At 35.5% G+C, this 21494-nt stretch overlaps 1 protein-coding gene across 1 annotated transcript in view; it reads left to right on the forward strand.

Annotated features, from left to right (window-relative positions):
- Positions 1-13505, forward strand: part of UBE2W (ubiquitin conjugating enzyme E2 W) — a 70474-nt gene extending 56969 nt beyond the window's left edge. The window contains exons 4-6 of the mRNA XM_036830372.1: positions 502-657; positions 3889-3964; positions 12042-13505. Of these exons, the coding sequence (XP_036686267.1) occupies positions 502-657; positions 3889-3964; positions 12042-12055 (246 nt within the window). The 3' untranslated portion in view covers positions 12056-13505. The remainder of the gene's footprint in view (positions 1-501; positions 658-3888; positions 3965-12041) is intronic.
- Positions 13506-21494: the final 7989 nt, after the last annotated feature.

The following is a 21494-nucleotide window of genomic DNA, read 5'->3' on the forward strand; positions in this document are numbered from 1 at the left end:
TAGATGAGGTGGAAGATGTAGCAGTCATTTTCTTTTTGCATATAGCACCTTAGGTAATAACATTGTTATAGGTGGAAGTGGTGTTCCTACCGCGTGTAATTCATATTGTCCTAAAGTTGAATACTTTAATTTGAAATTTTACTGTATTTGATTTCTGTTTGCAGAGAACAATGAGTAATTTGAAAAACCATTCTTGTAAATATAGTTGTCTTTCACTAGTCTAAAAATACATGGTAATTTAGAAAATTTTAAAAGGAATTTGTGAAAAATAGCTGAAATATAAAATAGGTAATCTGGAGTTTTTTCCTACTACATGGTCATTCATATAGTGAAACCAGTACTTATTGAATTGATAAGAACAAAGCAGTTGTTTATCTTGTTCCTGGCATTGATTTTATTTGTTTTTAATTTGGTTTTTAAAATATTAACTTACCTGGAGAACATTTTATTTTTTGGTAATACAGAATATTTGAGTGTTAATGGAATTTTGTTCTTTCTTAGGTCATGTTTACTGGTGAAAATATTCCTGTTCATCCTCATGTTTATAGCAATGGTCATATCTGTTTATCCATTCTAACAGAAGACTGGTCCCCAGCGCTCTCAGTCCAGTCAGTTTGTCTTAGCATTATTAGCATGCTTTCCAGCTGCAAAGAAAAGGTAGGACTTTTCAGAATTATTCCAGGTATAGTTCTTCTTTTAGTTTGGGTAGAGAAGCTATTTTAATATATAATTTATTTGAAGAAAGGACTTAATGCTTTCTATTACGAAGTTATAGGGAACGTTTTAGTAATAGATTGGAAAATAATTTGATAATAGAAATCAGACATTGTTTCATATTTCTTAAACAGGAAATTTCTGCAGATGTTCTTAAATAATCTGAATTTTATTTCTGTAAGCATGCACAGGGCAAAAGTGTACAAGAAATTATTGTTTCTAGATTTCACAGTGGAAAGACCCAGGAATAAGCATTATGGCTCCCTTGTCCCCCCACCCCCCCTGCTGGCTTCCACCCTGTCAGCCTCTTTTAGGGGATTTCCCAGGAACCAGCGCTCTCCTATCATAAAGCCGAGGTTGAAGGAGGACTAGATTACTAGTAGAATTTTCAGGACTTTTCCTCTTATTCTCCTTTACTAATCTACAGATTCTGTGTCTGATGGAGAAGGGGGGAAAAGACCAGAAAGAAAAATCATGTGAGTTAAATTTAGAATACCCTTTTGAAATATCTAAATCCTCTCTGTGTTTCTGCCCTCTTGTCATTACTGCTTGAGGGTTAGTGTCTTGTCATTCCTGCTTGAGAGGTTTTAAAGCATCTCTTCTCCATGGGGGTTTCCTTTTGTATTCTCTTTAAAGGAAAAACGAATTTACCTTAGAGATTAGGGAGCTGTGGGGTTATTCATTTATTTTAGCAGGTTTTTTTTTTTTTTCTTCTCCAAATTCAACTGTCATTTTTATTAATATTTAGAAAACTTTTAGATAGTATTTCATTTTTAAATGGTGGGTTATCTAGATTTTGAAACACTCTAAGCCACTTGTTTACAAAGTGAGTTTCTTGAAATGTTAGTTCCATAAGAGGTTTCTTGGTGTTAGGTTTAAAAAAATTTTTTTGTTCAAATAAGAATGGGAAATAATGGGTTAAATTGTATATGTATTTTTTAACCGTAGCATCAGAGCCCTTAATATGCAATTTTATGTACAAGAGGAAGAATGAAACTTCTGGCAGTTAAACTATGATACACCATTAGTTGAAAGACATGTATCCCCATTTAGGAATATTAAGAAAAAAATGTACATCTTAGAATAGATGAAATAGGGTGCATATTATCTAATGTTAGTACCACCTTTTAACTTGAGTTTCCTCCTTGTTAGCTTTTCTAAGCTGCATTTTAGGCTACACTTGAGCTTTTGTTAACCCCAAGGGCTTGGAAACAAGTTTCTTTCGTTTACTGCTTCCATGTTTTCTCCTCTCCCCATCTCCACCACCATCCCACATGCAGGCTTTGGACTTTCAGGTGTGGCACAGAGCAGTTTCCAATCACAGGGGCTTCTCTTAATGTTAATGTCTATAGAAAGATGAGGGAGTAACTCTAGGGTTTAATAAGAGAAGTTAAGATTAACACGAGTGGTGTCTGCACATAGCCCTTACATGTGCCTTACGATTACTAGCTTTGTTTACATTTAAAGGTAATGATTTCCTGTTAAAAGCTAGAAAATGATTACGTTCTCTAACTCCTTCATCCTTTTCTAACCCTCATCTTTCCCTTCACATTCTAGTTGTCTGCTGTTAGTGTTTCTTGCACAGTTAGTATAAGACTAATCATTCCATTTAAATTATTGATAAACTATATTATATAATATAAACTGTAAATTATAATTTATTCAACCAAAACGATAATCTGGAAGTCAGAATTCTGGCAGCATTAGTTTTGTGGAAAATGATAAAATTCAGACATTATTAGGTACCTGCTATGTGCTGTTGTTACTGTGCTAAGTACTAGATTACTAAGAAGAAGAGGAAACGTGCTTTGGCACTGAGGGGAATCTAGCACCAAATAGGCTTTAAAATGTCTTTTAAATATTCACCGAAAGCTGTTCTATTAAAACAGGTGAATTTTATTCTGTGGTGGACATGGTTCCGTGAGTGTCACTTTCCGTAGTATTCAGAGAGTAGTCAACTCCCTGAATACAAATTTTAATTTAACTCTAGGCATTTTTTAGTCATAACTCTTTCGTTGCAGTTTCTTTTTTCACAAAAAGAAACTTGTTTTTTGAAGATTGGGTTCTGATAAATAGATGAGTTTATTGTTTGTTACAGTAGTAGCAGTTTATTCCACATGAACACAGGTTATGACTTTACAGGACAAACAATAGCAGATCATCTATTCTTTAAAGTAGACATATAATTTCATGATAATAATTTTTCAGGAATTTTCTCTAACTGTATAAACAGGGTGATCTTGGTATAGTTTCGTGTCTTATGCTCTACTCTTTCTTTCTGTTAAATTACTGTTATTATTATCTCATAAGAGTTAGATCATAGTTATGTATATGAATTTTAGAAGTGCCAAGTGGACTGTTAGTTTTCCTTCCTGCTACCTAGGTAGTCCTGTTCACCATTGCTATTTGGTTGGACCTATCATATTATCTACTAACCTGTCCTCAGTGGCTTTAATACAAATTAGACATGTTTCCAGATCTTTGTAGAGAGGCACATATTTTTTTGTGTCTGATCAACATCCAACAGTTTTCAAGAAAATTCTTTCATAACCTGTCTTCAGTGTTGTTAGTTGTAGTTACAGCTATTTCTGATGTAACTCCTTGCAGAGCTGCCGTATGCTTCTAATATTGTGCTAGTCAGGGCGTATGTATTGCAGAAATGCTAATGTGTCTTTTCCCCCTTTTGCCTCTTACATACATTTTGGAAACCAAATCCTTTGGTCTCTCCTTGATAATACTTGTTTACAGGAAAACAATAATCCTTTGTGGAGGATTATAAGTTGCTAGAGTTTCTCAGACAAACCTAGTTAGGTAGAGTTTTGTTTTGATTAGCTCACAAAAGTAATTATTAAATTATTTCTGGGGAGATAAGATAAATGAAACCAAAATTCTTTATAACCTAATGCTGCCACTTTAGGTTGATAGTCATTGTCTAGTAATCCCATTGGAACCTAACCCAAACCACATATGCACACCTGTTTTTTTTTTTAACAATTTCAGTGTCAAGAGGTTACACTTCCTGGAATATATTATTTTTTCAGTTATGACGTCTGCATTTATATTGTTTCTTATGCATTCTGTAATATTTTTGCTAGAACTTTTATTAAAACTATCTCCCCCTTATGTTTTCCTGTTTTACAACTTCTTATCTATTTAAATTCTTTTTGGTTTCAGAGACGACCACCAGATAATTCTTTTTATGTTCGAACATGTAACAAGAATCCAAAGAAAACAAAATGGTGGTATCATGGTAAGCAGTTTTATTTTAGAATGATAACTTTTCAGTATTTTGGTTTGAAAGATTATATATATGCTTGCTTGGGAAAAAGAGAGAATATATAATTGATGTTGTACTTTTGTAATATGGAGATGAATCTTTAAAATAGTTTAAGATATTTTATGGATAAGTTAGACTAGATTTTTAATGGGGCACATAAAATCATGGCCATCATACAAGTAAAATCTAAAATCGCTTTAACATTCTGCTCTACCATTGTATTGCAGAACAGAAGTCCGTAATAATATTGAGTCAAATTAGAACTAGCCTATTGGGAAACCTGTTACTTGATATAGAAGTTATGCTGCCTTGTGTACTCATTTAGTTGTGGTACTGTTGTTAGGGTGGAGGATCGCATTGTTAGAGATGGCCCATTAACTTAGAGAAAGCTCTTCCTATTCTAATAGTTATTCCTGAAAAAAAATTTGAGGTTCTACTGATTGTAGCTTTATGAATACATTATGTTTAATAATTTAATATCTATTGTTTCTGTTGGGTAATGGTAGCTTAATAATTGAAGGCTGCTAGCATCTTTTCTAAGCTGACTACTGCTTCCTCAAAGAGGTATTTGAAATTAGAAACAGAAACTTTACATTCATGAGAAACCATAAAATTATTTATAAAAATTATTTTTAAAGTATTATAAAAATGTATATTCTTTACAAATTATTGGTTTAATGTAATTCAGTAGAATGATAGAGTGGGTGCTTTTAAGGTTTGGAAGAAAGATGAGAAGAGCAGTTTGAATTTTGAATTAAAGGTTGATGAAGGAGGATAAGTCTACCAAACACCAAAAGATAATAATGCAAGAATAGACATTGAAATAGAATTACTCTTTTCGGGCTTCCCTGGTGGCGCAGTGGTTAAGAATCTACCTGCCAATGCAGGGGACATGGGTTCGAGCCCTGGTCCGGGAAGATCCCACATGCTGCAGAGCAGCTAAGCCCGTGCGCCACAACTACTGAGCCTGTGCTCTAGAGCCCGCGAGCCACAACTGCTGAAGCCCGCACGCCTACAGCCCATGCTCCACGACAAGAGAAGCCACCGCAATGAGAAGCCCGCGCACCGCAACGAAGAGTAGCCCCCGCTCGCTGCAACTAGAGAAAGCCCGCGTGCAGCAATGAAGACCCAACGCAGCCAAAACTAAATAAATAAAATAAATAAATTAAGAGAAAAAAAGCACGGAAAAACCTCAAATCACAGTCAATATAAAGTTAAAAAAATAAAATTGTGAAAGACATAGCTTGATTAAAAATAAAGACCATTTATAATAGTTGCTTAAGAATAAATTAATTACAAGCGTGGGCAAAAAAGTTCAGCACAGTAAAATAATGACAAATTTAATATTTTGAAACTTATTGAATTGGCAGAATTTTATAAAATGAATGCAGTGTTGGAGGAGGAGAATAAAGGGTAGAATAAAACAGTGTTTTCAGGGGACTTCCCCCGTGGTCCAGTGGTTAAGGTTCCGTGCTTCTACTGCAGGGGGCACGGGTTCGATCTCTGGTCAGGGAAGTAAGATCCCACATGCCCCATGGCCAAAAACAAAACAAAACAACAACAAAAAAAACCTTTTCATATTTGCTGGTGGTGTAGCAAGTTAGTGTAATCCTTTAAGGAAACAGCAGTTCAACAGTATTTAGCAGTTCAGCGATATTTAGCAAGCTTAAAGTTCGACTGAACCTTTTGTCTTAGTTGCTAAACTTCTGAGAATCCATCCTTGGAAAATCATCTTTAATACAAAAAATGTTTGATGCATGAAGTGCTCCATGGAGCGTTATTTATAATAGGCACTCTATTCCTTATCCTCTGTTGTTTCCACGTGTGCTATATTTGCCTGGAAGGACTCCTTCCACTCTTCTTGGGAACTCTTTCACCAAAGCCTTGTTGATTACTCCCTCCTTTAAGGAATCTGATCAACTTTCTTACTGTGCCAGAATGCTGGTTTTGTTTTACTTTTTAAGATATCCCCAATAATTCTGATATAGCTGGTCACTTGATAACTACTGTTTCAGGGATTCTTAAATATAAAAGGACAGTTTTCCCATGGGAATCTGAACACTGAAGGTCCACTAAAACTAAACAAGATCCTACTTGAATTAATTGGCCATTTCCTTCAGTTTACATTTCTGGCTTCTCATTCTTGCACATCCTCTTGCCTTTTAGGACTAAATACTAAGCTGTCTCTTCCCTCTGTGCCTTTACAAAGAACCTTTTCAAAAAGAAAAAACATTCCTTGAGTGTCACAGTCCCCTTTACCTTTGCATAATAAGTTCTTAAATTCATCAAAAATTAAGATTCGTCAATCAGGAATGTTGACAAATACAAGTAAATCAAACATTTTTTAAAATGTCAAAGTTGCCAAGATAGTAGTCATTCTATTTCAGACCCAATCTCACTAATAATAGAAAAATTCCCCAATTGTCTTTTCCACAGTGTTTTTAAACCACTTCTAAGTTTTTTTGTTAAACTTGAGAAGAAATTGTCTTAGAATGATGTAATTTTTAAAATATGTATATTTTGAAAATAACAGTTCTCTTTGCCACTCTATCCCACCCCATTGTTAGACTGTATATTCCCATTTTTCCCTTCCTTATTCCCTGGTAGGGAAATTTCAAAAAGATAATCATCTCTTAAGCCCTCTAATGCTGCCTTGTATAGTCAGAGGGACTTATCAGAAGGACTTTACTTAAGAATACTTCCAGAATTTCTTATTGCTTGCTTTTTTTTTAAATATTTATTTACTTATTTATTTTAATTTTTGGCTGTGTCAGATCTTAGTTTCGGCACGCGGGATCTTCATTGCAGCATGTGGGCTTCTCTCCATTTGTGGTGTGCAGGCTTAGTTGCCCCACGGCATGTGGGGATCTTAGTTCCCCGACCAGGGATCGAACCTGCGTCCCCTGCATTGGAAGGTGGATTTTTAACCACTGGACCACCAGGGAAGTCCCTTATTGCCTGCTTTTGAATAAGAAAACTTGCATAGTAAAACTGGAAATATAAAAATTCTTTAAAATAAAATATACTTCATAGTAGAAGTTATTTTTCATAGTTAATGGCTTTTATCTATTACTTGAGAAAGCCACACTTTTATAACTAAAGTAGAAAAGTCTTCTAACAGTTTAAAGGTGGACCATCTCCCAAGTTAGCCAAGAAGTACTAAGAAAAGAGGCTTTTCAAACTAAATTAACCTCTTACATAATGTAAAATAGTACAGGGTTTGTATAGGAATTCATTTTCCCAGTAAACAGATTAAAAGTATCCCCCTCAATACAAATCAGCCATTTTAAAAAGGCACCTGATTCTAATTCACCTGAATCATGACTCTCCTTTTCTAGTTTCCTGTCCCAGGTACAGATAACTATTTTTCATTTACAGATCATCCTGTTTAAATCCTCCTCAGTTCATTGCCTTACAGTGACCATTCTTATCTCACTGGGTTTTTTGCTCCTGCTTGAATCCTATATGCCTGAACCATTCCTCTCCTGCATTCTCCCTTAAATGGACGGTTTTGCTCCATGAGTGAGTGTCATACGAAATCAAAGAAGGGTAGTGTTCATTATACTTTGAGATGATAGAGCACCCGCTCTGTCGTACAGGTGGTTGGGTACAGGGACTCTTCCTTGAACTGTTCCTTTACCTTTACAAAGCTAAAGCATTTCAGCTGTGTAGTGTATATTGTCTTCTCCTTTATACGTTTCACAGTAACAGTTATAAACAATATGAAAAATAGCCCACCTTGGTATTATAGTTGAATTTGGAAAATCTTATCAAAAAAGGTAATCATACTCGTTTAAGCAGAACCACATTAACTTTGTTTTGGAACTTTTGAAGTTTCAGCTTATGTTTTTCCGCTTAGCTGCTTTAGTTCCAGAAGATCTTCATTGATTATGTTCTCCTTATAACTAATGCCAGTTACCAAGAAATACGGAGTCTAGTTATTTTCTTACCATCATCTAATTCTGAAAGGATTGCAAGATCAGAGTAGTGTCCTGATGTGACCTGCAATGCTAAACAAAAAGATCAGAGACTGAACAAAGACTTGCTTGGAGTTGGAAGAACTCACTGAAACACTTAACATTTCAGTTTCTAGAAACCAAGCAGAATTGTAGGCCTCATGTCAAGCTCCACAGCCCCTCTGTGTGGTGCTGACCAACATACTTGGGTCAGCGTGGGTCAGAGTGTTTGTCAGGTGTAATCAAAGAGGCAAGAGAGGTTTTGGTTCAGATTAGTGACATCTGTGTACCTCAGAGGGGGCTTCCAGGATGTAGGATGGAGGCATTATTAATGAAGAACAACAAATCTGAAACTGAGTTGATCTCCTGGTTTTAGAAGAGAAGGACTCAGCTGACACACCAAAATTGAGCTGCCAGATACCACTGCTGGATTCTTGAAAAAAAGCCTCTCTGAGCGTAAATTTGTGATCTTCCACATTATTAGTATACCTTGAAAATTAGGCCAGTCATGCTACCCCACTGTTACTGTCTTTGTACACATCACACCTTATATTGTATTTCTTTTGAGAGTCTTCTCTAGAACGCAATAACTTGTTAACGTGTAAAAAGTCATTGGTATGTGAATACATATTCCTTGTTGTTAATTACTTGAAGTTGACTATCAACCTGTTGTCCAGAGCTCTCTTATAGTTTCTGTTCACTAAGGAATTAAGGTCTTTCCTGCACTGGAATGCAGATACTCTGTGTTGCTGGTTAAGGTGGGGGTCCATATGCTTTGAAAAATCAGTTGAGCTGAGAATAGGGCTAAAAAAGTAAAGAGGCCTGTGACCAAAATAGGTGTTTGAATAAGGCAGCTCATCTCAGCATACAGAAGGGCTGAAGAAGTCACCTGTGGTTCAGGTGTAGAATCTTCCTTAGAGAACAGATCTGTACCCAGTTCAGTGCACAAATTAGTGATTGAGCCTCAGAGTTCTGTATCGTAAAACAGACATAATTGTTCTTAAAAAAGATGGAAAGTATCTTTTTATGAGATCATAAGAATACTTCAGTGAGATAACCAACTAGAGTCCATTCATGGTACCCATCAGTTTCCTGGGATCAGTGTTAAACATATATGACTTAGTTTCATAAATGGTTGCTTTTCACAGATGGGAGTACAGATCTGTGGTTCCTGAAGCAGTTTCCTTAAGGTGATAGATAATTGAACAATATAGTTTAAGACGGCTGCTGAGTATGGGCTGCAGAAAACTAAGCTTATAAGAACTAAATTGGCATAATGTTTCAATACTATGTCCAGTAGACTGATGAGATGGTAATTTGGGGAGGAGTAGAGCAATATTTTTTATAAAACTATAGACTACATTCGGGTTCCATTCAGCTGGAACATTTCCTTGTAGGATAATGTGGAGATAGGAACACAAAACTGTCTCAGACTAGTATTAACAAACTCCTTTTCTCCCTGCCTAATAACTATCCGTAGGTTTACCTATGTTAGTTTTGAACCTTTTTATTTGTACTACCTTTTAGGGTTACAAAGCCACTTTCTAAATTCCTGAGTCCAAACTTTCACTCTAGTTTAGGTCTTTGCCCTTTATTTCCTGCGGGATAACAACTCTATTGTCTACTGTGTAATCTTTCTTGAATCAGTTCATCAAAGGAAAACTTTTAATTCCCTAAACTGTTGAGACACAAACTTAACTGTAAAGATTTATTTTTGTGTTTCTTGGAGGTAGCATCCCACTTCATATCTACTGACCTCTTACTATGTTCCTTTTCTTCTAGTCTTCTCTCCCTGGGAATATCCAGGGAGATGGTTTCCAATATAATGTGATGGTTTTTATCCTTTGGGGAAAATTAAATGACCACCTTCTAATATAGTTCTCTCATTCACATTTCCCAGAAGCCCAGTGAAGTTAGCCATGGTAGGTGTCACCTCTTTGGGACTGGTATTTTATGTATTATATTTGAGGGTATAATTTTAGTAGGTTCTTCTGTAGTTCCAGAAAAAATTTAAGTGGTTTATTATGAGATTTTTTTTTTCAGGCCATAATTTTGCCACAAATACTTTAGCCAAGAGGCTAAACATATTGTGTTCTTTCACCACCTTTTATAGACCTATATTTGTCTTGATCCAAGATAGGTTTACTCTACCAACTTTTTTTTTTTGGAAGCCAGTCCTAGTATCCAATAATCCTTTTCATATAGCTAGGAAACTGTGTTCCTTCTGTTAACAAACGAGTGTTTTGCTTCTTAGTGATTCCCTTCTTATTTAGGGAGAAGGTAGACATGGGTTTGGCTCATAACCTGTCTTCATACTGAACTTTTACTCATAGATTCCTTATTACATATAGCCATCATGGATATGTAATGTTGTAGTCCCTTTGGGTCCAGCTATCAGAAATAATTGAAATCCATTTTCAGAACTTATTTAATAAGCTTACTTCTCCAAAGATAGAGGATTCAAAGCAAGTAGTATCGTGTTAGTCCTAAACTTCTTTTAACATCTGACCCAAGATGGGGATGGGGATTGGGATTGGGAGAATGGCTTCTCATAGATCTCCTAATCATTTTGGTGGTTGGTAGCACATTCATACAACAGCCTACTATACTGAAAAACTTTCAGAGTAAACAATCTGATAAAGATACATTTATGGTTCCACCTATCAAAGATGATATGTCTTTGGAGATAAAAGCTATCTAGTTAACTAGATAACTTTATGTTTAAGTTGGATTTTATCTGTCACTTTTCTTATTGTAAACATTGTTACGTGGTACGATACTAAACTTCATCCCCAGTAGTTTGACATACTCTACTAGGTAGAGTTTAGTGCCATCTTTTAGCTTAGAGATTTACATGTTTTAGTATTAATTTCAAGAGACCCTAGTGTTATAAAATACTCTATTGGAGAAGTGACGTTTTAAGGGACCTCCTCATATTCTTAAGCTTATTCTGATCCATGGCAAATATATCCTCTTTATTGCAAGATGCACAGTCGTTGAAGAAACAGATACTTTAATGTGACAGTTAGAGGCTGTAAACTATTTACTTGTCCTCTTCTTAAAGATGTTCTTATTTATTTATTTATTTATTTAAAGGATTCTAATGATTTAGATACAGTTTATTTTTAAAATTTAGTCTGTTTCACCCTTTAGATCACCCTTAACGTATAGGATCATGGAATGTTTCACCAATTTGCCCAGCATAGAAGTCAGATTTACTGCTTTTTAGCTCTCATTGAGTCTTTATGAATGAGAATTTTATTAGCAATATATCAATCCTAACATGGGATGGTTTGTGTAAAATATTTTGGCCAGTTGTTTAGAATTTTCTCCTTGAGAGCTTTCAGAACTTTGGGGTAGTTGCCACTAGTCTTACTTCTTTCTAGAGATTCTTTCTGAAGAGTAACCAGTCCTCAAAATCCTTCAGATAGGTTTTGTGAAGTAAATTTTGTAAAATAAGTCATCAACTCCCAAGAATTTATATGTGTTACATAAATGTGTTGAGGCTATCAGAATGTGTTACTATACCTATGGGATTGTTTTTTTTAAAATGACCTCCTTTGCATGTATATGTATACTTGCTGAAAAATTTATTTTCTGAAGAGAAATTAATAACATTTACTACTGATTGATTTAGAGATTGTAGCTCATATGTGAAGTTACTTCTTTCAGTGACATACTTGTATTATTCTGTGTTAAGTAGCATGACAGTGTTGGTCAGGAGTTTCCTTCCTGTCTCATTACAGTTTTAAATTGTTGCCCATAAAAGAATTCTCTTATGATTGGTAAATCATGAATATGTGCTAACATATATCAATTTATTATTTGAAATAGAATTAACATACTGATAATAATATCATTTTAAGATTTGTGTAAACTACCATTTCCCTGAAAGAATACAGCTTGATTTCCTTGTCACTATATACTCGAACACAAAGTGGACTTTTTTATTTGCAGGGATTGGGGGAGACAAGTCAGAAATGTAAACCATGTTCTTCTTGCTACTTGAAATTATTTCTGTATTAGACTAACTTGTAGATTTTACTTACGCATGCTTGACTGTTTTAATTATCTTTTTTCTCCTTTTCTTAAAGATGATACTTGTTGATGCCACTGTTATCATCCTCCTAGCAGAAGATAGTCCTACTGAGAAAATGAGCACTTTGATCATTCAGTCTTTGAACTTTAACCTTTGACTGGAAGTGACCTATAGGCAATGAAGACTACTTCCTTTTACTGCATTTTTACTCGTGTGCATTCTGGGCGCATGTTGATCGCTGGTTCAGTCCAGGCAACTGACATGCTTTTATTAGTCATACAGTATTAATGCAGGTGTCAGGAAATGTCAAATATAATTCCATTTTTTATTTTTATTTTTTTAAGCTTTTGGAAAAGTTCCAGGTCCTCATGTATTGTGCAATAACAATGACTTCCTTGGCGGTTTTGGGACGTTCATTGCCGGCAATGGACGTTGTAACAGGAAAAATTTTCATTAACTCCTGCCACCCAATGATTAATGCATGATAGGGCCTATGAAATGAACTTACCAGTTAGAGTGGGATTATAAATAAAGTGAGGGAACCAACATTACTTTGAAAGTCACCCCAACTGCTTACATTTGGATTCTATGCACTGTGAACCCTAAGGTTAACAGCATGAATTAACATGCGTCTTTAAAGGACTGTAATGAAAGATCATTGCATATTTATTGAATTGTTTATATCTGCTGTCAAGTTGTTTTGACATGGACAGTTTTCAAGTGACATTGGCAGAGAGGTACAATATGTTATCCCTATGGTGAAAATGAATTCATCTGTTGTATATAGTTCCTCAGTCTCTGAAGTAAAGGTGTGAGTAATATAGGGTATGAGTGGTTTAATCAAGGCTTTATTTTGGAAGTAAGAAAAATGGCAGTGACAAGTAAACTGCTGCAGTCCATGATCTGGGCTTGTCGTTTGTACGTTAACGATTTCCCCAAGCAGATGACACTCTGCTACTTCCCGCTAGCCGTCAGCATGAGCCCTGCTGCCTCGACACTATTTCATTTATTTATGTTCGGAAAATCCATAAACATTTTTGTTTGCAGTTTTGTTTCTTTTGTTATGTTAAGTCAAGTTTGAATGTTACAATACTTTAATTGAAAAACTTTTGTCAAGTTTTTTCTTGTAAATTTTCTTTACTTGTAAGTATCATCTTGTCCTTCAATCCTGTACCCTAAAACAAGAAATACATTTTTGACAGAGGCTTAATGTTTTAACAAAAGAGTGTGGACATTTTTATTTTAAAATTTAGGCAGAAGTACACTATAGAATGGTATGTTTGCTTATTTGTCTCACACAACCATACAGTTTTGTTCTGGAGGGATTTGTTTTGTTTTGCTTTGTTTTGTTGTTATTTAAGACTTTGCTTACAAGCTAGATAACATTTTTCTGTAGAAAAAAAAAATTGTTTGAACGGTCCAACTCTCAGTACCATGTAAGTTAATGATACTGCAACTAGGTTCTCTTTTTAAAAAGCAATTAATGTATTTTATAAATTACCTTTTCACATATGCAAAATCTGTTTCTACTACAATGTTATTTTTACTAATGCCTATTGTTGCACTCTTTTTGACATATCCTGCAGTGAATATAATGAATCAATTTGGGCTTAAAAATGAAAGCCAGTTGGCTAAAAGGTTTGAAATATGTACCCCAGCAAAACCATCCAATCAATAATTGGCAAAGAATATTTTAAAACTTGTTTTTAATCTCTGTATAGATGACATTTTGTAGCTTTGTACATGTTGTTAATTAAGGGCGTATAATTTTACACTCTAAAAGTATAATTGTTGAACTCAGGGGTGGGTAGACTTCTAAAATATGTCTGCTGTAGAAATAACTTGAAAAAAAATTTTAAACTATGGCCAGCCACCAAATTGTGGACACCGTTTATACTGCTGGTTAGCAACTACCAGTGTTTAAACTTAAAAACATTTTTGTTCTTGACTAGATATACACCAATTCTCACAGTAGTCTCTATCAGTCTTATTAGTTGGCCGATTTAACCAAGACAAAAAAATGTTTTTTGGAATGCTTTGAACTACTCTTAGTTTTTAACTGCTTTTTAATATGAAAATTGCAGCTGTAAATTATGTATTTTTCATATTTTACGTAACTGCTCTAAACTACTGATTCACTTGATCATTCTCTGGGGTGGGGTGAGGGTCTCTCTCCGTACTGCTGGTCCTCTTACTAAAATCCTTTTATAAAGAAATGACCTGTGACATTTATTCACCAAAGGAATTAATATACCAGGTCAATGGTTAACAATGCTATCGTATAGATTAATAGGTCATATATAGCCTCAATTGAGTTTTTTAATACAAATAATAGTATTTTAACATACCTCTCTCTCTACTTAGAGATATACCGTACAATAAATTAAAATGACACAGAGGAAAGCAAAGGAAAACCAGATAATTTTGGTACATTTTATGGTTTAAGGAGAAGAAGATAGGATGAAATATCCTGAAATACAGAAGCACCAACCATTCAAAATTTGCAATCTGGTAACACCTTATGCGTTACTTCCTTGAATTTAGGAATCATTGAAAACTCCTGTGCACTTAGATTTAATTAAGTTAATTTTAAATATAAGTTACATTATTAAAAGCATAAGATGTTTACCTGAGTCATTGCTCAAGAGAGGGCAATTAACGGCTTTGTAATAATAAAAAGAATATTTCTGTGTATTGCGTTGTTGAATGTCAACCAGAATAACTAAGAAAGTGTACATAGGAACATGCTACTTCCCTCTTCCCTGCATTCCCTCTGTGAGGCACTATCTGCTGCATAGGTCTACAGAATTATACCTTCAGATTTAGGACAATATGTACTCTCTTCTTTTTTATTTATTTATTTATTTATTTTAAGGCCATTCTTCTGGTTTGCCAAATTCTGTTAAGGCAGTGATACATTCAGTTCCTTATTTTGCATGTTTAGATCATGAACTTGGTGCCCTTTCCAAAAAAAAGAAAAAAAAAGAAAAAAATTATGTCAAGTAGGTAATGCCATAGATTTTAAAGAGAGAAACGCTTTTCAGTTTTTTAAGATAAATTTTTAAAAATAAATTTTATGGCTGTTCTCTTAAGGAATTTAATATTCATCTCTAAAGGACTTACTTGTAGTGTACAAATTCCTCCTTTTTAGCTAGCAGGGAAATAAGGCTTTTTTTTTAATCCCCGGAAGAAAATGCTAAAAATAGCTTTTATATAGAGTTCATCTGGAGAAAGATCTTAATACTAATTGTTTTGACTAGGTATATAAATATTTCGTATAAAGTAACTAGAATAGTTTACTACTTTTTCCCTTCAGAAATTTTAACTATATGCAAAAATATATATCATTAGATTCCTGTGGTGGAGAATAATTTCTTCAGATTCTAAAACAGGTATCTAGTGACTGCTTAATTGTTCCCAGATTGCATCAAAGATGAATTGAAATGAGTAATAATATGAAAATGGTATGTAACGACATATTACTTGTTTCTGGTAATCAAGTCTTATTTTTTAAAAAGCCTATTGTTTTTGAGAATTGAGATATTTAAAAACTTGTTAAAGCTTCTTCCTAAAAATAGAAGAGGAGGTACTGTGTGTTTAAAAAAAATTTTTTTTAAATAAAGAATTCAGTGTCACTAGTTCTAAGCCTTTATGGTTACTGCTGCTTACATTTCTCCATCTCACTTTTATTTAGTTCTTTGTACATATTTTAGCTGAATGCTTAAGATTTGTAATTGTGCACATAAGTTTATTTTCAAAAAGAGCTGAGGCTTAACCATGAGTCTTTTCTGAGGATTCATTGTTATCAAAATCAGCTACTGCACTATTCTGTTATGCTAATGCCTTTGCATGATTAAGATCTGTGAAAAAGTTATCTTTTAATCTGCACCTCCTGGCCCTAATCCTCTTTGCAGTCTTTATTTTTATTCCTCCTTTATTCTTCTTCCTTCCTGTCTCCTCACAGATACCAGTGGATCAGGCTTCAGTGTCCCTCTGACCTCTCAGATTTTCTCCCCTCTTCCCGCCCTTCTTTCCTTCCTTCCCTTTCCTCTCCCTTTCCCTTTCTTGAGGTTAGGAAATCTGGAGAAGGAGGATTATTAAAATTATATCAGAAAATAATTTTAATAAAAGGATTCCATCCTACAAATAAAATAATTTCTGATACCTAATCTTAGTCCATCAGTAGATGGCTAAATTTGCTGAATAATTGACTACTTGATAAATAAGCTGTTGTTAGCTATAATTTAGTTCTTAAATACTGATATTGAGGGAATTTCATTTACTTTTTGGATGTGACTCTCTCAAAGCCTAATTATTGCCCAAATGAATTAAATTACTTATTTTGGTGAAAGTGTTTTTCCACTTAAGTTTCTAAACCATTTTGAGACTTGGAACTATTTTTTAAAAATAATAATTTGTGGGAGACTTTTACTTTCTCAGCATAAATTAAAGACAGATTTATATACATCATTATCATTAGAGGCCCGTGGAATCTAAACATGTACTTCAAACTTAGATCTCTGTCCTTCAAGTTGAAGTCTCTGGTCCTGATAATTGAGGTGTTTATTGTGACTTTTAATTCTCAAATGTTAGCATTGGGACTTATAGTTGGGGATGAATCTCCAAAATTATTACATGAATATCTTTCTTATGAAAAGTTTTTTGTTAGTAAAACTGTGATACCTGAAGCCATTTTGAATATGTGGAAGGAATGTCTGAATAGAAGCCAGTACGTCTTCACATACCTAAAGAACTCGAGTTTTACAAGTTGAGCGCAGTTGATTGGGAAAGGAGAAATAGTTCTTGTTCTATTCCTTGGCACATACACCATCAGGGTTTTGAGAAAAGTTTGCTCCCACAGTAATTCTCAGAGCTGTTTTCTCAAAGGCAAAAGCACGGTTTCAAAACTCACCGGGCTTTGGCTTGTTAGGTGTGACTTCACTTGTCAGATTTCCTGGCACATCAAATTACTGAATAATCTTGCCTCTCTAATTAAAAACCTGAAACAGGACGAATAAAGAATTTGGTAGATTGTGTCAGATACCCTGGAAATGCAAGTCTCTTCATAGTTAATCACAGATTGTTTACGTAATGCAAACTGATTGTCAAGCTCAAGGAACATAGTTGTTTGAATAGATTATTAGGTCAGTTATCTAGTAGCCAAGAATTAGGTGCATGTTCAAGTCATAATGGATACGTTATTTTTAGTTGGTACCATTTTTCTCTGAATATTCAGAAATATAGATTGTGCATTTTATTAATAGGAATGGAAGCTCATGCTTGAAGATTTGCATAGGGCGGATGTATGTATTTTATAAAATCAAGTTGTAAAATATGTAAAGCTACTGCTTTTTAAATAGAATATAAATGTTGACAGATAAATCTATATATTATATATTTTTAAATACATGTATCAAACTTTTGTTAGTTGAATACAAACTACATTGTGTGCTTTATGGAATTCAGTAACTTTTAATAATAAAGCAGTTGTCATTGATTTCTTTTTCTGTAGACTTCAATGCTAAATTGGATAGATATTAAACCTTTTTGTAGTTTATGATAATGTGAAAATTTATATAATAGTTCCTCTTTATAAGAGACTGTGATCTTTAAAGGATTATGGAAATAGTAACATGTCCATTTCCAAAATGAATACAACAGAATGAAGATAGTCACTAAAGCCACTTGTTTTTTTAATTTAAAGATCATCTTTGCTTAGTAGTGTAACCTAGTGTGTTTCAGTGGTTCTTCGTGCTTTAACTGAGTCCTGATAAAAGACTGGGCATTTTCAGAAAAGATGGAACTGAGACTAGAGCACTCGCTCCGAGTTACCATGAGTCTGGGGCTCCTGAGCTTCGAGTTGTACGATTAATAAGGACATGCTTTCCCAAGTATACAGACAGATCAACTAACTCACATACGTGACCGACTCCTGAAGCTATGGGAAGAGAGAAGGAGGTAAGCAGAAGAAGGGGATATCTCCACATCTCAGTTATTCCTGGCAGGAAGACATTCAGTATGTCCCGCTGCTATTCTAAGTTTTCTTTCCACAGAGGATCTACTTACCCAGGAGCCCTGTACTCCTCACTGGGGCAGCTGTACTACCATAAAGCTCTCTTATCCCAACAAGCTGCTTCTGCAGCCCTAAACAACTAGATTAGTAGCTGGTTAGATAGATGCAAGATTCATCTTTCTTTGTACTTTGATGCCACTCTCTCCTTTTATTATAATCCTTAAAATAATTTCTGCCTCTGAGAGAAGGTATAACTTTTCTTCACTAGTTTAAGCTACTGTGGATAAGTGGTTTTGTTGAAACCCTCCCTATATTCCACAGTACTTTTCATACTAACAATACATGGCTAAATTAAACATGAACTGAATAAAAGGGTCAAATAAGGAAAGCTGAAATAAGGAAGTAAGGTGGAGAATATCTTCTCATACATGTACTTGATCTTCAAGGACCTAATGTGGGTAGATACGTATCATCAGGCAAGACCCTCATGTGGTTGGCTATATCCTGCAGAAAAGGCAACTTAACATGAAAAATTTCTTATCTCCACTCTCAGCCCCCCAAATGCCTATTTCTTTTATCTTGTATGTGGTGGTTTTTTTTTTTTTAGCTTTTTATTGGGGTATAGTCGCTTTACAGTGTTGTGCCAGCTCCTGCTGTACAGCAAAGTGAACCAGCCATACGTATACACATATCCCGTCCCACCCAGGTCACCACAGAGCACCGAGTAGAGCTCCGCATGCTAGACAGCAGGTCCACTAGTTATCTGTTTCATACCCAGCAGCGTATATATGTCAATCCCAGTCTCCCAATTCATCCCACCCCCTCTTGCCCCGCTGGTGTCCATGCGTTTGTTCTCTACATCTGTGTCTCTATTTCTGCTTTGCAAACCGGTTCATCCGTACCATTTTTCTAGATTCCACATATATGCGTTAATACACGATATTTGTTTTTCTATTTCTGGCTTACTTCACTCTGTATGACAGTCTCTAGGTCCATCCACGTCTGTACAAATGACCCAATTTCATTCCCTTTTATGGCTGAGTAATACTCCATTATGTGTGTGTATGTATGTATATATATGTGTGTGTGTATGTGTGTGTGTGTGTGTATATATATATATATATATATATATGCCACATCTTCTTTATCCATTCATCTGTCGATGGACACTTAGGTTGCTTCCATGTCCTGGCTATTGTAAATAGTGCTGCAGTGAACATTGTGGTACATGACTCTTTCTGAATTATGGTTTTCTCAGGGTATATGCCCAGTAGTGGGATTGCTGGGTTATATGGTAGTTCAATTTTTAGTTTTTTAAGGAGCCTCCATACTGTTCTCCATAGTGGCTGTATCAATTTACATTCCCACCAACAGTGCAAGAGGGTTCCCTTTTCTCCACACCCTCTCCAACATTTATTATTTATAGATTTTTTGATGACGGCCATTCTGACCGATGTGAGGTGATACCTCGCTGTAGTTCTGATCTGCATTTCTCTAATAATTAGTGATGTTGAGCATCTTTTCATGTGCCTCTTGGCCATCCATTTGTCTTTCTCTGTTATAGTTAATTGCATTCCTATCTGACTTATTTATCAAAATGAAGAATCTAACACTATTCACTAGTCCTCTCTGACATTTTTCAGTCCTGTTGAGCCTACCTTCAAACCATCTCTGGAATTTCTTTCCCTTTTCTCCAGTCTCCTTGTCATTATGACTTATCACTGCCTGGTCCCGGTGTTCCCTGGCTGCTTTTCAGCCCTCCACGTACCTTGTTCCGTAAGTAACAGTGCCACAAGACTACCTGTACTTTGCTAATGTTCTCCCCTGTTCCTAGAATGTTCATTATCTGCTTTTCTACCTGCAAGGTCCAGTTCAGATGTTGTTATAAAGTTACCGTCTTTGTCCTTCCCTCTTTACCCCCTACCAGTCTTCTATCTGGAACTCTTTACGCTGGGATAATGTCTCAGTTGTGTTTGTGTATACAGCATGTAGCACACAGTACATATCACATAAGCTTTTTTTAAAAAATATTTATTTATTTATTTGGCTGTGTCGGGTCCTGGTTGCCACATAAGCTTTTAATAAATGTTAGCTGAATTAACCTGATTGTACTTGTATTTCTATCCTAGCTTTTTCAAAGAAACTTAGGCAGTAGCAATTTTGAAACATACATCTAAACCAAACCACCATCTGTGTGAAATGTTATAGCAGAACACCCTACCCTTCTGTCCCAGAGAGTTTGAAAAAAATTGCTTTAAAGTAAGTCATTTGTCATTCTTAATTGGTTTTGCTTTCTTTTATAAAATGCTTTATCTCTGAGGTAAATTGCTTGAATGTATTCACAAATTAAGAATATAATTGTTTTAAACTAAATACATCTAAGGGACTCTGAGATCATACAGGTAAACCTGACACTCATTAAGGTTAAAAATGGACATTAAGCAAATACTTAGTGATGACCTCTCCTATACCAAGAAGGATGGCAGATAAGAGGAAGCATATATCTTCCCAAGGCCTATGATAAGGGCGATAAGAAATAGATAATACAACAGTGATAAGCCTGAAGGGGTACAGATAAATGGCAGTTTCTGATAATGAGAGGAACACGTGGTTTGCAAAAAGTGTTGTGATGACTTGAAAAATACAAACTTTGTGGATGGGTTCTAGGCAAGCACAAAGGTAACAAGTGCTTTAAAAGCTCTAGGACAGGACTTGTATGAAGGTCAGCCCAGAGGGTGATGTGTCTGGTTCAGAGACACGTGGGGGAGCAGAAGCCAAAGGCCAAATGATAACAGGGCTTTACGAGTCAGGGTAAGATTGAAATTGATTTTTCAAAGTTTCCGATTAACAAAGAGATGAGCCTAGCACTCAAAGATGCCTCTGTGCTCAGGGCATTTGTCAGCTGGGAGGGAATTAGGAAGCTGAGCCAGCGTGTGGGCAATATCACAGGGAAGTTTGCCCAGAAAACAAAGCCCAGGCTATGCCCCAAATGAGTCTGAGTCACTACACCAACATCCCACCCATCAAAACTAACTTAAAGCCAGAACCCGATGGAATTCCACTCCCAGAGTAAAGGTCACTTGAGGAAACAGCCCTGATTCAGACTTGCACCCTGGAGTGATTTGGGGAATGTCAGGCTGTGGACCTAGTTTAAGAAGAGGTCCGTGACCGGCCATGTCCTCAGGAGGTGATCAGAAGCGACTGAAACTCCTCTCTGGAGAAAGCTATTCTCTTTGTAGGCCTCAAATTATTCCTCCAAGGGATTTATTTCAATACAGTGATCAGTACACAAAGATTATCTGGGAAACAGGACATCATGATAAAAAAAACCAACAGAAACAACAGACCTAGAAAGCATTGGAGGTGTAGGGTGGGGAGTGACACAGGCTGACGTGGTTTACTGGTCTGCATGCCACACCGTGTTGGGAGTTTCTCAAGAACAAGAACCTGTCTTGTTCAACTTTATACTCATTCACATATTGAGTGCCTCCTGGG

This window comes from Balaenoptera musculus, chromosome 17 (genome assembly GCF_009873245.2).
Source record: "Balaenoptera musculus isolate JJ_BM4_2016_0621 chromosome 17, mBalMus1.pri.v3, whole genome shotgun sequence".
Classification (NCBI taxonomy): domain Eukaryota; kingdom Metazoa; phylum Chordata; class Mammalia; order Artiodactyla; family Balaenopteridae; genus Balaenoptera; species Balaenoptera musculus.